Source organism: Stegodyphus dumicola, chromosome 6 (genome assembly GCF_044657685.1).
Source record: "Stegodyphus dumicola isolate Sdum_Otavi_A_Nest chromosome 6, ASM4465768v1".
NCBI lineage: Eukaryota > Metazoa > Arthropoda > Arachnida > Araneae > Eresidae > Stegodyphus > Stegodyphus dumicola.
Window position 1 is genome coordinate 166776158 of NC_140773.1, and position 18919 is coordinate 166795076.

Here is an 18919-nt window from a genome sequence, read left to right on the forward strand (position 1 = left end):
ATGTTCTGTGTGTGATCTAATAGTTTCAACAGTGCAGTGTTTTTTGAGTGGAGGAGTCGTGAAAGAGTATAAGATATGAATCCTTCATTAGAAATTTTGCATCACCAGTAGTACTAAATTCAAATGGAATATCAATATTTGTCAAAGTAGTTGGCTGCAGAGTCAAAACTTCATGATGAGTCCTTTTTATAATCTGATGTTTGGCGAATAAGCATTGCAGGTTGATTCCAGGATAGCATTGGTTTCCTCTTAAATAATTTGTTCTGGTACACTGCAAGTTCGGTGGGCCTTTCATTTAATATTATCTACTCCTACAGAAACACTTTTTTATCAGCTCTATGATTACATTTTCTTTGGTTCCAAAGGTAATGTTGTCCAGTTACTACAAGTATGGTACTTACATACCCTGCACAATTCAGAGTTTTGAGCATCTTGTAACACCAATAAAACAGATCAGCTCTACTTGTGTCTTTGCAGACCAAATAACCATCAACAATTAACTTAGGATGGCCCCTTTTTGAAGATACAAGTTTGCACACGTGAGCCATTTTTCTTAAGTAATATATATGGTAATCCCTAACACATCCACCTAATATATGGCCAAAAATGAAACAGAAGCGATGGTAAGAGACTAGACGAATGAGAGACAGTGTAATGTCTTGCATTTCTCTTTAGTATTTCAGCCAATAAAGTGAAGCATTATTTTCTATGTTCCTTCTTCAGGTTCTGCATAAAAAATGTGGGAGACAAACTCCTATCCAATTAGCGATCAGAAGTACTAATAACACATCTTTGGGGGATTCCACCTCACTGAAATAGAAATTCAGAAATTCTTTAACAGTGAGAGATTTGAGAGGAAGCAGTAGTATATTTGAAAAGCAATCAAAGGAAGTGTAAAAAATGATACTGACAGGCACAAATGTGTGAAAAATGCAAAGTATGAATAAAATGTTCACAAATTAAATAACCATATATATTAATTTAGAGTAATTTCTATGAAGTATAATAATCTGCCATCTAGTGGTGAATAAAAAAGCAAGCTGTTGGACTACTGAGTTATCAGACAAACATACCCAACTGGCTATTGAGTTTTTAGACAATTGAGAGTTGGGCAAATGACCTAGAAAAACAATTTACAGAACTGTTGGAAATATTTATAAAATTAAAGATTTATCAATAAAGAATTTAACACATTGACACACAATTAATTACTTAAACATATAAATACATAATTATTACATACAAATTAAAAATATTGAAAAAACACAAAAGAAATATAAACAAATATTGAATAAAACAACATACAAAACAAACGCAAAAGAAATACTATTTAACAAAATACAAATAAATATTTACATAATTTTACAAAAGAACTAATAATACAGAGGGGAAATTTTCAAAGGATTTTTTTTACAAAATATAATGCACAAGTTTATAAATGAAATAAAAAAAATTTTTGAACCTCTTTTTGCTGTTTTTCAATTTCCCGCATACGGATTTCTCTAGCCTCAGCCCTTGCTTGTCTCCTGGCATTAAGGCGAGCCTCGGCCTAGAAAATAAAATGAATTATAAATACATTTACAGAAAAACTTTTTCTTACAAAAATTATCTTAAAATTCAAAAGCTTTTCTAAAACTAAGTTAAAAAACATTTAGATTTAAAAATGGGAAGGAGAAAGCTTGAGACAGCACTTGAGAACTGTCTGTCAAAAGAAAGAGAGAACTTTGTGAACTATTTTCTAAAGGAAATCAGTTCATATTCACGTTACGCATGTACAAAACCATGAAAACATTCTTGCAGCTAGAATATGAACAGGGTTGAACTACCAGTGTTCAACAGTTTTATCAACTTGTAGGCTGAGAAGGTAAGAGGAAAGTTTTTCATCTAACAAAAGTTAAGTATATGCTAAAATACATTTCTCCCTACAAGTGCCGAGAATAAATAAATTGTGATAAAAATTGCATAATTTAATGATTGTTTCTGTAAGAAGCTGCCGCCTGAGGTAGCCCCAAATGCGATTTTAGGGAAATTGAATGTGATTTGAAGGAAATCGTCGTTAGCGAATTCTTTCTCCCCATCTTGTCATCAAGCACATGTCTTTCTTATAACTTCTTCTAATATACATGCATATACCCTGTAACTCATGTAATTTTTTCATAACTATATTAAACAACTGATAAATTTCAATTTGATTTTGATCTTCAGCTACAAGAAATCTAACAACACAAGGCTTTATACACTTGTAGATTGCATATACTCCATCAGAACTTTTTATACATCATACAGTCAAAAGTCGTTAATTCGGACACCCATAATCCGGACCTCAAAGCTACAAACTTTCTGCGCATTGACGCATGCGCATAGGCGTTTACGCGACCGCGTAAGATCTTTACGGCTGCGAATATGCGTGTGCGCAAGCGCATAATACGTTTACGCAAGCGCGTTTAATGTATAACGGGCGGTATAAGCTAAGCTAAAATTATCTAATTCAGTTAATGTTGCAGATTGCGTTGTTCCTTAATCTTCGAATTGAATCCAGCTTATTATTTTTTGCAGACTATTAGAACAATTTTATAAAAGTAAGCTTGAACTTTCGATTATGTCAAATAGAATTTCCGATATATATTTACTAATATTTAAAGGATCTACAAAGCGAAAGTATGTTTTGAAATCCGAAATCTGTTTATCAATTTCATGCTTCTCTGCGGCAAGAGGCGGGGGGGGGGGGGGGAGAAACGCGCAATGGATTTGAAGTTGATATGTCAGCACTATCCTTATCTTCAGGGCATTTCATTTTATTTGGCTTATAATTCCTTACTAAATGTAGTATTTCATCTCGATGTACTCCGTCTTTGATATGATTTAAATCAAGTTCCTCGTCATTATAATTCGCTTCCGATAGTGAAGAAAGTGACACAGAAGTTATTGAAAACGAAAAAATTTCGATTGACAAATTAGTCAGTATTCTTGACACAGCAATTATAGGACTTGAACAGCGGAACTTTGTAACTAAACAAGAAATTATGTCTGTTTAATAGAATTAAAGAGAAAGTATTATCACATGAAACGAAGCAACTTAAACAACTTACATTGAAAGAAATGTTTAATAAAGTAAACAAATAAATATTAAGCTTTTTCTTTTTGTAAATTTTGATACCCTTTAGATCATAATTGTTCTTTATTTCATAAATTAGGGTTTCATATTTTTAATTTTGTAATTTCTGCATGCCATCTTACCAGATTTAAACTGATTATCTATAATCCGGAAAAATCGATAATCCGGAATCGCCGAAGTCCCGACGAGTCCGGATTAACGACTTTTGTATGTACAATAAAAAAAGGAAAATGAAAACTGAAAAGCCTCTAAATGAAAAGGCATATGAATTTCACCTGTATATATAGTTTTTCCTCATTTTCATTTTTATTTCTAAGTTTTTGGGTGTTTATTAATTAAAAACAGCTTTCTTATCAACAAAGAGTATGAGTAAAAATGAATTTTTTAAAATAAAATATTCGTTAGACTATAACATTGCTTATGTATCTGTGAACTCTGAATAGTTTTTCTAAATATTGACTGCTAAAGGAATAAATTTAAATTATTGATTAGGACCCCATGCAGTTCAAATCCACGTAATTTAAGGTTCAGCTATTTTAAAATGAAACTGAATCTAATTGGATAACAGTGCATATACTTAATAAATTTGGCAGTTGAATTCTCAATTACTAATTACGTATATGCTCATAAATGCTTCAAATTCGTATAAGAACTATAAAAGGGATTTCAAAATAACACACAAATGATATAAAATTGGACCATTTGCATCCACTATGAACTAAAAAAAAATGCACTCAAGAGAACATTATTTTATATGCTAATACTATAACGGAAATTTTTAAGAAATACAGCCAAAGAAGAAAACGCATTTATAAAGAAGTAATCACGCTTGAACGTCTATTTAGCTACTATTTAAATGATTTAAAAAACATCACAATAAAAATGCCAAAACAAAGTATTTCAAGCAATTTTTTTTTTAAACTAAGTACATTAAATGATAAAAATAATGGCTTTCCACATCAATCAATCAGACTGGAAATACTAGAGATAGTAGTGAGATTTCGAAGAAATCCAATTTTGTACCAATGTATTCACACGAAAATCAAATTATAAGTCAATTAGAAAACCATTAACTTTATTTTCCTGCTTCATACTGAACTAAACGCTTTAATATACATAGCATTTTCCCCTAATTAAAATCAAATTCACTGTAATGCTTCCCCCCCAATACATCCAGTTTTCTTCACAGGTAACTGAACTACATTTTCAAGCTCTGATCGTTCTTCTTCTTTTTAACATACCGAGATACTTCGCGATGATCTTACATTTTCGGGAAAACTATCGTGCTACTCATTTCAATCCACCTTTTTACTTTCTTGTACGAAGAAACGAAAGTATTGTACTCGCGAAAAATTTACGGTTTCATATTTGAAAGAAAACATCCATTTTGACAGCTCTCGAATTCATTTAAACGATGTTTTCGCACGACATCTGTATATAAGCCCAGAATAAAGGACTCTCTCGCCCCCAAACGAAATGTAAAATGGATTTAAAATAGGTTCAAATGAGAATTTTTCGTGAAGTCTCTAGGTATGTACGTATACGTATCGCGCATAACTAAAAAACGAGTAATTTCAGAACATTGAAATTTTGTATATGGGACTGCCATAACATGTAGTTGTGTACCTCCCTTTTTGGGTGCAATCGGCCGTGCGAAATATATTTATAATTTATTTACTACTGGATTATTGAGAATATTATCTCCTTCGAGAAAGTTAGTAGAATTTTAGTTGAATGAAGTAATTTATAAGCATTTAAAAATGAAACTTGAAAGAAGTAACTTATAAGCATGTAAATATATACCAGTGGTTATCAAAATAATGGAAACACATGTGAATAAAAATGACATTTAAGAAAGCAATAAAATATAATCCTAGCTACTAGTTTTTTTTTTTTTTTTTTTTTTTTTTTTTTAAATATAAGAAGTACATATCACAGTAGTATGAGGTAGTTTTAGTGAAGTTGTATACGTCCTGAATTTTCGCAGCGTAAATTGTCAGACCTCACAGAGTTTCAAAGAGGCCAAACTGTAACAGCCCGACTAGCTGGAACAACTGTGACTGAAAGATCCGAACTACTATGCGTTTCTAAAGTCATGAAAGCGTACACACGGCGCAACCATACCAGCATGGCAAAGCAAAGTAGTGGACGGAAGGAGAAGCTGAATGAAAGAGACCGACGGGTACTGAAGCGGACTGTAACGTTTAAACAGAAAGTGACTGCAGAGCTCAATCAGCATCTGGATTCTCCAGTGTCAATAATTACAGCTAGAAGCATCTTCATAAACATAATATTCACGGCAGAGCAGCAATTACCAAGCCACTTGTCACACACGTTAATGCCAAACGTCGTCTATAGTGATACCACAACCACAAAACCTAGTCGATTGATAAGTGGAAGCCAGTTATATGGTCAGATGAATCAACTTTCGCACTTTTCCCTACAAAAGGATGGGTGCACGTTTGGAGGACATCTGCACAGACGTATGATCGTAATTGTTTCCTTCCAACTGTCAAGCATGGACAGCCGTGTCGTACTTTTTCTGCTCGGCCAATCGTAACCCTGCAAGGAAGGATCAATGGAGAAAAGTATAAAGAAGTTGTAGCTGACCAGGGTTCATCCTATGATGCAAACTTTGTTTGTTGCAAGGGATGGAATTATCCAGGGTGATAACGATCTTATTCATGCAGCGAGACTTGTCCAGTCATTCTTTGATGAATATGAGGATGAAGTGAAATATCAACTTTGGCCCGCACTCCGCCGCCCTCAATATAATGGAACCATTATGTTCAGTTTTAAAGCGTTCGATCCGGAATTGATATCTTTCACCAGTATCTCTCCCGGAACTTTGACAGTATCTCCTTGAAAGAATGGTACAATATTCCTCTATTCAGCACTTGTATAATTCGATTCCCAGGCGAATTCAAGCTGTATTACATGCCAAAGGCGGTCCTAGGCCATATTAATAAAGAATTCCTTATAAATCTAGAGTGCTTCCATTATTTTGTTCACCACCTGTCAGTTTTCGTTATTCTTATATGTTCGTAAATTGTGCATTTATTGCTTTAAATGTGATTGGATTATGTTTTTCTTATGTTCTGGTTAAGGTTTTCTATAATTTTAGTTAATTTGCATGCAACAAATGTAGAATTATCAACAATTTAAAAGCTGTTTAAGTGCTACTAAGCCTAACGAGGCAGCCATTTGTTTACATCTGAAACTCTCAGTAGAACAGGAATTGAAGCAAGGAGGTTAGACTTCTTGAAATGAAGTTAGTCTGTTCACCAACTTCAGTGTCTTTTTGCCGAATTGGATCAAAAGTAAACTTTCAGTTTTGTGCACCAAAAAATTGTCCTCCTGCATGCTGGTCGAATTTCTTGTTTTCAAACTTTAATTTTAATCGTAAAAATTATTTTTTAACTGATTTTAACTGTCAAAACCGTGAAAAACAACCTTATATTTAGCGTAGGTATAATGAAACACTCAATCGATTTCGAGGGCAGCTAAAGGTCCCTCCTCATCAGGAGAAAGAAATACATAGAAAGAAGAAAATAGGAATCACAAATCTACAAATCAATCTTTTATTTTGAGCGTAATGTGCATTTGCCCCTCGCTCCCTATTTTAACTTCGCTAATATTTCTTTATGCTTGATCAGACAGCCTGGCTCAGTAAAAGTAGGCGGCCAGTGCAACTCTGATTAAAAATCTAGTTATAACGACGTGCAGTGCTGATAAGCACCACGTGTTTCTGTGATTCCTATTTTCTTCTTTCTATGTATTTCTTTCTCCTGATGAGGAGGGACCTTTAGCTGCCCTCGAAATCGATTGAGTGTTTCATTATACCTACGCTAAATATAAGGTTGTTTTTCACGGTTTTGATTGTCACATTAGCGTGTTTCTCTTCTAGTCTGATTTTAACTGTATTTGTAGTATCTAATGAAATTCAGGAAAATAAATTTAACTGAAAAAAAAAAAAAAAAAGTGTGTAATTTATTAGGCCGTACAAGGAAGTCATGTGGTGTGCGCATCAGATTTTTTTATTAATTGATATGCATCACAGGCGCTAGGATAAAATCACAAATCTACAAAACCAATCTTTCAAGAGAAACATATTTTAAAATTCCAGACTGCTATAACATGCAGTTGTGCACCTCTCTTTTTGGTTCCAATCGGCCGCACCAAAAGTATATATATATATATATATACCCACTCTGTTACTCGGATCGGCGAGTTCAGTTTTTTTTTTTTTCATTCTTATATGTTGGTAAACTGTGCATTTTTTGCTTTAAACATGAATGAATTATGTTATAATATTCTAATCTTCCGGTTAAGATTTTATGCCTTTAGTTAATCTGCATGTAATAGTTGTATAGTTGTGAACTTATCAACAATTCAACAATAGTTGTTTAAGTGCTGCTAAGCCTAATTTTTTTTCAACAATAGCAGCCATATTTGTTTACATTTGTAACTAAGCAGAATAGTAAATTAAGTCAGTTTCTGCACCGTCAATGTTTTTCTGCCGAGTGGGACCAAAAGTAAACTTTCAATTTTTAGATATTTTGAGGTTTTATGCATTTTTGCCTTACCGCGAAGTGGGAACCGAATTAACTGAATGAGAAATCTGTCTCTAATGAAATTAGAGGAAATGAATTTAAATGAAATGCAGCGAAAAATGCGTATAATGTAATATTTCGCACAAGGGATTCGTGGTGTCCCCATCAGATTTTTTTCTTTTCAGGAAGCGATTTTTGTAAAAGATACGATGGCCAGAGTATTGCTTTAAAAAAATTACCCGCATTATAATGGCTTTTTGTAACGCATAGAGATTTTAAATAAAACCAACGCCAATCTCATATCTTGCCTAATTTTAAAATTATTAATTAGCAGGACAAGAAGCATACCAGTTCACCTTAATTAAATCAAAAGATATCAGAAATACATAGGCTATATAGACTGTTAATGAAGCTAGATCGCTGAACACTGAGCTGTATTCGAGCGAGTCCCATTGGTTTGCTGTACAGTGTTTTCGTGTCTTTTCTCAATGTATAACGAGAATACAAACCAATTTCCTTTATAAAGTCCTCCATAAAGGCATTTTCTCCTTGTGGCAAATAACCTTCGCATGCTTTGCCATAATCAAAAATTAATGATCAACCTTAACAAAGTTAACCAATAATTATTCTATTTTACACATTAATTAGTTCTTTGTTACACGATTGTAAATGCAAAATTAGTTTTATTCACAGCACATTTATCTAAATCTACCCTTCTAAGAAAAGTGTGATAAAAATTCAACAAACGCTCATATTTCTGAAGGTTACCTGTGCCAAATTCGAGCTTTTAAATAATCTGAAGAGGCTGTTAATTTTCTTTTAAATTAAATTTAGAGTTTATTCCTTTCAATATTAAATTGTGTAGACGCTTAAATGTTCGCAATACACCAATATACTCCTGTTTTCTTTTTTGTTTCACATACTCAAACACACAATTTAAATATTCCTCCACTTTATATAACTTCAGATTTTTCTTGATTAATCTCACCTACATTACTACAAAGTTGGCAATGGTTTTGAAGACAGATTTTTGTCGCCAAATTTAGCGAAACTTCGCCATACCTGGCTACCATTTGGCGACATTTTGGTCTGGCCCCTGTATCACAGTAATCGAATAACTATAATTGATTTCATATGCAACTGCATCCAGCCCTCATATGCCTTCCAGCAATTTCGAGAAATGGAAAGTACTAAAAATATCTCGGTGACCGAATGAAAACTATGTATATAAGACCGGAGAGAGAATTAGTTTCTCAGCTGTTTAGTTCAGGATAGATTCGGAATGTTGAGATATCACTGTGTGAGCTTCCTCTTCTGATGCGCTTTGCATTGCATTATGTTTAACGTTCTTGGAAGTTTGAAGTGTAACTACTAGCTGTACTCTGAGATACTGAGAAGAGCTGTACGACTATTTTTTTGGAAAGTTCTAGAACTGTACAGTGTTTCTGTTGGTAAAATAAATCTTATCAAGCTATCATCAGTTCTGTGACATTTAATATATTACGAACCAGTACGACCGCAGCGATATGTTTAGAACTCCCGATGCATTATTTAGCGTTGGCATATATTTATTTTCAATTTTTCATCAGTTCATCACATCAATATTCAGTTTTCTTAGTAAAATGGCTCACAAAACACTTTTTTTTAAAATTATTAATGTTTTGTGTGTTAACTTTATTTATTAAATATCAAGCTCTTCGCACTGACGCCAGATAAAATTCAATTCAACAGCAAGATAAAAAATACTTAAAAATCAGCTTATGTTTAAAATTCTCGATAGAATGTTACAGGTTGCCATACTTATTTTCATATGCGCTATATTATTTATCTAAGAACTAGCACCTCGCACAGAGAGCCGCCTAAAATAGTTATCACAGAGAAGAAAAAGTACATAATGAATTCAACGACTCCAGCTAGTGTAACTTCATAAAAATATTGAATATTTCTAATTAGTCATCTCATGATTTTAATACATGTTTACTTAAATTAACCACATTAAAAAGGAGACAAAAATATTCTTAAGAACTGTGTTTATTGCTTTCAAATCGCTTAGTTTATTACTCAGTAACCTTCCAGATTTAATTTGAAAGTATTTTAGGCTTTGCTGAATAGCAAGAAGCTGCCGCGTGGAAAATAAAAGTATTTTGTTTTCAGCCGCAGCAACACACCGCTTTCGTTTAAACAGTTGAGTTTATTAATTAAAACTGAAAGATAAATATCTTACATTTTTCCGAATGGCAACTGTCTCATGCGCTGGAGATAAAAATGCTTTATTTCGAACAGTGCTGCAACTGCGTTTTCAAATTATTGAGTTTGTTAATCAAAAATTCATTAAAGTATTACAAAATATGAAATAAAAAATAACAAAACAAATTTGAAATTCAAATTTCGGGCTTCCGAATGCACATGCTCTGCTGGAGGACAACTTTATTCCAAATTAATGGCTCTAAGTACTGTCGTTTTTTCATAGTACGAGGAACATACATACATGTATGAATATTCTTCATTACTTAATTAATTTCTTTAAAAATAATACCGGGCGATAATATTTGGCGGCTGCAATCTGAAAAGTGATACGCCATTTATAATAAACCAACACAAAATCCCATTTCGAGACTAATAGCCCCTTCTGGGCCAACAACAACTTAAGAGTTTCTTAGGTACTATTATTAGCATATTGAGGTAATCTTCTTTAATTTGAAAATGGAAGGGGGAGAAACTGAAAAACTTTTTTAACATTGAATGACATTAAAAACTGAAATATTTTGCATCGGTTTATAGAGAAGAGAAACATTCGAAAACAACATTAAGTGCACTTTAAAATAAATGTGCGATCGCAGCTTGATGCTGTACGTTATGCCCAGCAGCCATAAGCTTACAGATATCACAGTTTGATAATATGTTACGTACTTTAAGAAAATGTATTTAACACAGAAAGTATGCAAATCCGTAACCCATTTACCTACTATATAGCCATCGACTTTCCCCCGAATCTGCTTGTATCTGAAGAAACACTTTTTTATTCCATGCACAGGTTTATTTTATGATCCAAAGTCTTAACATGTTCGTAAAATGTAAGGCAGGCTATAATTTTATTAGGGCTCTCAGCTATATAAAGTTAAAAAAGCACTACTTCTAAGCAAGGCACGTTCTGAGATGACAGTCGTTTCATATTTAACTGGATCTCTTTAAAGAGAAAATGAGAACTGTTGTCAAAGGGTCAACTAAGCATTCGTATTCATAATGCAATTAATTTAAGGAAAGCCTGTACACAGTTATTAGAAGTTGCATTGTAACATTTAGAGGTCAATGCCACACAAATAAGCTAACTCATGTATTTCAAGCACTGAAACTGCGTTAACTTTCTCTGTCGTGTTCTTGAACATTCTTAACAATTTCCCTCAGAGAACAAGAGCTTTTTTTCAAGTCGATAACTACTTTTTCTCCCCCTCCATGCTTTTTAATTTATGGTTGCTCTAATTTAAAAGATTAAATTTATTACCCACAAAAGGCCTTAAAGGTTGATTCAAATGGCTTTGATATACATGAACAAAGATACCGAAACGGGATTTTTTTCTGTTTGAAGAAAATTATGATTAATAGTTATTTTTAATTTTGAAACCTTTTCCTTTAAATTCTTGTTTTCCACCTACAACTCCCTGCTAGAATGAGAGTTTAGTGTCGCGTCTTAGGTAAACGATGTAGAACAGTATTTAATAGGATGAGTGTGTATTGAATGTACAAATAGGTTATTAGTTTTTTTTTTTTTTTTTTTTTAAACTTTTAAGCTTTATTTAGAGAAATTGGAAGAATGTATTGTATTCAACGTATTCTCCATCGTCAGCTACGACGTTTTCCCCATCTTTCAAGTAGCATACGGATTCTACGTTTAAAAAATTCCTCGTCTTTTGACGCGATCCAAGAACCAACACAATTTTTGGATTTTTCGTATGAAGTGAAGTGCTGCTCGGCCAAGTCATGAGTCATCAATCGGAACAAGTGGTTTGGTGAATACGGCGGGTTGCATAGGACATCCCATTGAAGCGCCTCCAAAGTTTCCTTGACGACTGTTGCAGCATGTGATCGAGCGTTGTCGTGCTGAAAGATCACTTTGTTATGTCTTTTGGCATATTGGGGGGTGTTCTGAGCTTCAATGTTCGAATTCATCAACTGTTGTTTGTAACGTTCCCCAGTGATGGGGGATGAATCTTGGTCCATTAAACCTCTCCAACTCAGCATCTTCAAACTTTAGTGGCCTTCCTTCGCGTTCTTTGTCGCTGGCGTCAAAATCGCCACCTTTAAAGCGCCGGATCCAGTACTCGCATGTTTTTAGCATTTTCCCCATATGCTTCACACAGAAATCGCACAATTTGAAGAAAGCTGCAGTTTTCTTCATATTAAAACAAAAAAAGAAGAGCTTCTGCAAATCTTATTTTGCTGTAGAAAGGGTGATACGGGTTGAGCCCAAAAAAAATGTTTGCATGATTCTATTAAATTATTAAGTTAAAAAGAATGAGTGAATTCAATGAAGACTATAAAAAATCCTATTTGCAATATTAAGGAGCAGAATTGACTAAGAAAATTCCCATACTAGTAATAATACCTTTTTAAAAGTCTACGATAATCCAAATTAGAAAAACAGTTACAGTAAAAAATAAATAAAAAAATTCAATATTCATGGGAAATGTGTTAAATCATAACAGAAATGCACTGGATTTATAAAGATAACTATATGTCCTTTACACTACATAAGACGTCCTTTTCATAAAGAAAATGAGATAAATAGTCAAAGACAGCACAGAAGATACAAAAACCCTACTGTGCCAGTTACAAAATATCTTTTTGTGTTTGTGTGAACGGTGCTATCTCCTCGTCTAGAAATATCCATAGCGGTATTCCGCAAGGGTCAGTTCTAGGACCTTATATGTATCTATTTTATGCTGCTGACTTTCCTCAAGAATCTCAAAATAACGCTATTCTGGCCTGTTATGCAGACGACACTGCCCTGGCAGTAAAGTCTGTTAATATGAATCACGCCATCAAAAAACTACAAGATGTCATTCCTAGCATTGAACGATGGTGCGCGCAATGGAAAGTCCAAATAAACGCAGCCAAATCTCAACTTCTCCTCATACGCAGAAATAAAAGGAACACACCTGTCAAAAGAGGACTTTATCTATTTAACGAAATTGTTCCAATTGTTCCCCATGCCAAGTACCTCGGAGTGATTATAAATGATCGCTTAACGTGGACTAACCATATAAATTACGTCAGGGATAAGGCCTTACAAATTATCAAATGTCTCTTCCCAATTATTGGTAAATACTCCACTCTCGACCTGGGAAAAAAGCGGCTCATCTACACGTCTGCGATCAGACCGATCATGACTTACGCCTCCCCAGCGTGGGCCGCCCTGACCAAAACTGACCTCAATAAATTATGTGTTGTGCAGAACCGCTATCTCAGGATTATTACGAATGCTCATTATTTCGTGACAAATAAGTGTCTACAAGATGACCTCAAGATCGACCCCTTAGATAAGTTCATCGCAAAGCAAAATCGGAATTTCTTCAGAGAAGCCCAGGACTGCAATCATATGCGTCAATTTAACCTCTTTGAATATGAAATATTGCACGAAGACAGGCACCTTAGACCATTTACTGCATTTATCCTCAATGAAAATCAGAACTTTCCAACCTAAGTTTTTACCCTGTGTTTACTTGGAAAACTGAAATGCTTAAAGTTAAGCAGCCACTATCGGGGTCAAGGCACGGGAGGGTGACCTCCCACGGGACTACGAACTAAAGTCTTCTACTGCTTACTGTAGATCTCTCACTGCTCCTATTGGTTTCAAATTTCTTTTATTTTATTTAATTTAACTTTTAGTTTACTGGAAAGTATGTTTTTATGTCTCTGCAATTGAATATTTTGTAAATAGCAAATTCTCATGATTTTCGCATACACGTCTCAACAGCCAATCAAAAGACCTCTACTAAGAGATATCTTTGACTGCTTCTGCTGGACTCCCTGCGGAATTTTACTTTTGTATATAGTCTTTCTAGTTGTGAGAAAAATGCACTTTGATGAGTTTATGCACTGAATATTTGTAAAAATGCACACTGTACCTGAAACTCGGACCAGCATCTCTCCAGCCTACCAGACACCGCTATAGCCTCACGTGACAAAGTAGTCACACCTTCTTTCATTTTGCATCCTGTCCTCCGGACACACTCAAGCATTTGCTATACCTGCAATGTACTTTTTAATTCATGACAGCCGGTATACAGCTTGCTATCAGCAAGCTACACACGGCAATAGTGGGAAAAGGAAAAAGGATTACAAAATATATGGTATTAGGAACATCTTTTATCAATTAAAATATTCCTGCGGATGCTATTAAAATTATATATCAATTGGATACACAATGAAAAATATGTATCTAAAATTACTTCACTGAAGTAAACTATTACAAAAAGTTAACAAACACTTGTTAGTTAACATATAAGGTGACCTGAGCATATCTTATATGTTAACTATAAGTGTTAGCACAAAAGAGTGTGCAACGCACAAAATATAGATAGCATTTTAGTTTTAAAATTAAATATAAGTACATAGATGTCCAGCAAGCCTGTTAATTAAACAGAGGCTGAAGGTCAAGAAGATCAACAGATATGTCACCCATGCGGAGAAAATTTATATAGATACTTAAGCTTAAATTTAAGCACACTTGTACTATCAAGGCTGTTGGTTACCAGTGATTTGATGAGTTGGGGATCATTTGAGATCAGTCTACAAGTCACCATTAAGGGACGGTGCAATTAATTTAAATCGATACTAAAAAAGTCACAACTAAAAATTGGGAAATAAACTAATAAATCACGGACCTGAGGCACTGAAGTGATTAATTTAGATAAATTTTTACGATTAAAATGAACATACTGGGTGTCTGTTACCTGGGGCATACTAGTTGATGCTCACTTTTATAAATCCAATCAGTCACTGATTTGCTGTGGTGCAATACATTTAAATATAATTTAAAATTAAAACGAAGGATACTAATAAATTCAGGGCTGTTGGCCACCAGTGCCCGTCAATGCTATTCGCCATCGTTAACTAATAGTTTTAAGGTAATATGAAGTTAACTAACGAAGCAACAGTGAAGGACAATGCAGTAAATTTAGATATGCGTTTTAATTAATATTAAATCAAAGCACATCAGTTCTTTCCAAGATTGCTGATCGACGGTGACCTATAGGCTGAAGGTCACTTAGGATCAACCCACAGATCACCAATGTCAGATAGTACAGTAAGTTTATATATCTATATAACTTAAATCGAAGAATACCGGTGCATTTCGAAAGGTTGGTCATTGGTGACCTATAGGTTGAGGTTCACTTGGATCAACCCACAGGTTACTACCGCGCAGCAACGCAATCAATTTACTTGTATGTAGCACTTCAAATTGAAATGGAAATGAAGCACACCAGTGCCCGTCAAGGCTGCTGGTCATCAGTGAGTGCCCAAAGCACCCATCAAAACTGTAATAACCGATGAGCTACACGATAGTCATAGGTTACTTACGCTTTATTCTCCAAAGACTTGTATTTACTGGCGGTCAATAGATATACGTCACTCGTGCAGGTGACCGTAGAAAATTTAGATGAACTATTAAAACTAAATAAAATTAAGAACATCATTAGCTATCAAATCCATGATTGCTTGTTACTGTCTACGGTATGGGTCATTGGTGATCTATGGATTTTCAGTGTAGGGCAGTCCGATATAGCTGCACTTGTAACAGTAACAACACTTGCCAAAGCAGTGGATGTTATAAGCACTTAAGTAACATAACGTACTGCCAAAATTAATAATGTTCATAAAGTTTGGAGAAATTTCGCTATGTTTCTGACGCCAACTAAATAAAATAAGATTCGCAAAAAGAAATAAAATAAATCATCTAAATTAAATTTCCAAACACTTTTTTAAAATATCAGATTTTATTAGTTTACGCTGCAGTATCTACAAATAGTTCTTAAATTTAATTGTCTTAGTATATCGTAAAAAAGGGGGGGCGTTCTTAGAATTTAATGTATATAACTTTAGAAACAGTATAATTTCCTCACCAATTACATTAACAATTCGCATTCGCTAAACAGAATAAATCTCTTACCAAGGATACTTAAGCTTCGTATTTGCTAAGATAAAAAAAAACTAACGAAAATACAAACATGACTCTACTATTGGGGGTGACTAAATAAGTCGGCTGCATAAGGTATCCATCATCCCTACATGTGACGTGAACAGAAGCCAGTTTCTTTCAGAAAGCTCTTTAAAGGTCCCCATATTTTGCCGCCATACTAATGTAATGTATAAAAACGCTCCTGAGACTTTTGTTCTTTTCTTACTTTCAAATTATTTCGGATAAAGGAAATATGTAACTTTTTAAAGTAAGATATTTGGAATTTTTTAAAAACCTTCCTTTTATGGAAACGGAAAGGTAAAACTAGTATGTATCACTGAAACAATCAAAGTGAATAACAGATGTAAAAGAAATATATAAACAGAAAATTTAAATTTTCAGCCTGGTATTAATTTTAAAGAAGTATTTTGGATATTGTGATAGAATAGGATACTGATCTCCCATCAAGAAGCAAAAATGTTCTATAACAATAATTATTAGCGCAAAATGTTTACTCCTTGCTTCAGATTCTCTACAAATGTAAACAAAATATGTGTAAATCTCTAATAAATCAGACTGGATCGCAGTTAAAGTAATAAACAGAGGAGCGTTCTTCCACACAACATTTATTCACAAACACCAAAGACGAAATACATATACATAAAACATAAGAAAGACATATATATAATTGACATCACAGTTTCTTTTTACAAACAAACAAACACTACCGCCATCTATTGGCAATCTAAAGATATATAATCCTAAACTTAACACTTCCCCCCCCCCATGCATCCGTAAACGGATGCATCAATTTTATTGAACTTCAAGATTATAAAGTCTTTCAATTGGTCTTCTAACAACACCCTTATCCAACTGAATCTCACAAGATCTAATTCGATCATCTCTTCCATGAAATAATTCCTTAATCCTACCTATCTTCCAGTTACAGCGTTTCACATTATCTTCTCGTACAAGTACAACATCATTAATTTTAAACACGGGAGAATTCTTTGGAGTTTTTGAAAACATGACTGATCTTAATTCTAACAAATATTCTTTATAAAACCTTTTCCAAAAATGCTCTAATATTAATTGCCTATGCTTCCATCTTTTAATCAACTGAGATCTTGTAGATTCTAGTTTAGATTCAGGTGAAGGTAAAACAGTCAATCTAGATCCAGTTATAAAATGAGATGGTGAAAGAGGATCAAGTTCTCATTTGGTTCATTGTATACATACGTTATAGGTCTAGAATTAATAACAGCTTCAACTAAAACAGTATACAGTTCTTCATAATATAAAGAAGCTTTACCTAAGATACGTTTTAAACAAGTTTTTACAGATCTTACCAAACGTTCCCAGAATCCGCCCCACCAAGGAGCACCTTCTACAATAAATTTCCATTCAAACCCATTTTTACCAAGGAAATTTAGAACCTTTTCAGCTTTACATAATTTATACAAATATTTTAATTCACGATCAGCAGTTTTAAAGGTTTTAGCATTATCAGAATATATAACTCTACAAATACCCCTACGTGCAAAAAATCTACGTAAGGCTTGAATGAAACACTCTGTACTTAAATTTGATAACAATTCTAAATGGACTCCTCGAGTCACTGCACAGGTAAACAATGAAATATACACTTTTGTACCATCCTTTAAATACAAAGGGCCAGCAAAATCTATGCCACTTACCTCAAATGGTTGAGCTTTCTCCACTCAGTCAGCTGGAAGAGGAGCCGATATCTCGTGTCCAGCTTTAGCATTATATTTTTTACAAAATCTACAATCATGTAACACAGATTTTACAAAACGTCTAGCTTTTAAAATCCAAAATTTCCCTCTTACTTGCACTAAAGTTTCATTTACACCACTATGAAGTACCTTTTCATGACAATTCAAAACAATTAAACGAGAAAAATAATTATTTGGTAATATTATAGGCTGAATTTCATCGACATCTAATGATGATTTCACTAATCTACTTCCAACTCTTAAACAACCCTTTTCATCCATTACTGGATTTAACCCAAACAATTTGGAATTATGAGACAATGATTTTTTACATTTAACATCATTCAACTCTTCAAAAAAAATACTCACCTTGTGATAAGATAATCCAATAACACATAGCATTACATATTTCATTTTTGGTCACAGGACCAATCACTCTATTCTGTGACTTTAAATTATTAATAAATCTAAATACATATGACGTGACTCTTAAAAGTTTACCTAAGTCACTAAAGTTTTCTATTTTTAACACAGGTTGTAAAGGTTGAACACTGCTAGTAACTTGAGTGACAACTCTTTCTTCAGCACTATCTACTATGTTACAATGCTCGTTCACTTTAGGCCAATTTATTTCATCTTGATGAAGCCATGGAGGTCCATGCCACCACACTTGATCTACTACAAGATCACTCACTTTAACACCACGTGTGATTTTAACGGCTGGATTACCTGAGCCAGGACAATGATGCCACATGCTCGGGGATGTTTTGTCTTGAATTTCAGACACTCGATTTTGTACGAATGTTTTCCATCGCCGTGGTGAGTTCTTTATCCAATGAAGCACAATAAGAGAATCTGTCCATAAATGAATCTTAGCTTGAGGAAAATGCACACGGACTGTAGTTACAAGTCTTGCACCTAACACTGCTGCCATAAGCTCGAGTCTTGGTAAAGATAATTTTTTCAGGGGAGCCACTCTGCTCTTGGCTATCACTAAACTTGTTCCACAATATTTTAAGCTACGGAATTTCACGTACACTGCTGCTCCGTAAGCACTTTGAGATGAATCACAAAAACAATGTAGTTCTAGTATTTCAGGTGTTTCATCAACATCACGAAAATACCACCGAGGTATCTGGATATTAGGTAGATCACATAGTTGCCTATACCATTTATTCCACTTGTCTTGCAATTCTGGTGGGATAATTTCATCCCAATCAACACCTTTCAGCCATAAATCCTGAAACAGAACTTTTGCTTGAATAACATATGGAGCAAGAAACCCAATAGGATCGAAGATTTTTGAAGCAGCTTTTAAAACACAACGTTTTGTTTG

General features: G+C 34.0%; 1 protein-coding gene across 8 annotated transcripts in view; it reads right to left on the reverse strand.

Annotated features, from left to right (window-relative positions):
• LOC118193901 (leucine-rich repeat flightless-interacting protein 2-like) overlaps positions 1 to 18919 on the reverse strand; it is a 212760-nt gene that overhangs the window by 46969 nt on the left and 146872 nt on the right. For 7 of the 8 annotated variants that reach the window (XM_085819145.1, XM_085819146.1, XM_085819147.1 and 4 more), the window contains one exon: positions 1463 to 1549. In XM_085819145.1, the coding sequence (XP_085675271.1) occupies positions 1463 to 1549 (87 nt within the window). Of the gene's footprint in view, positions 1 to 1462; positions 1550 to 13793; positions 13917 to 18919 lie in introns of those variants that run through there. The other variant, XM_035365060.2, reaches the window with a different exon arrangement.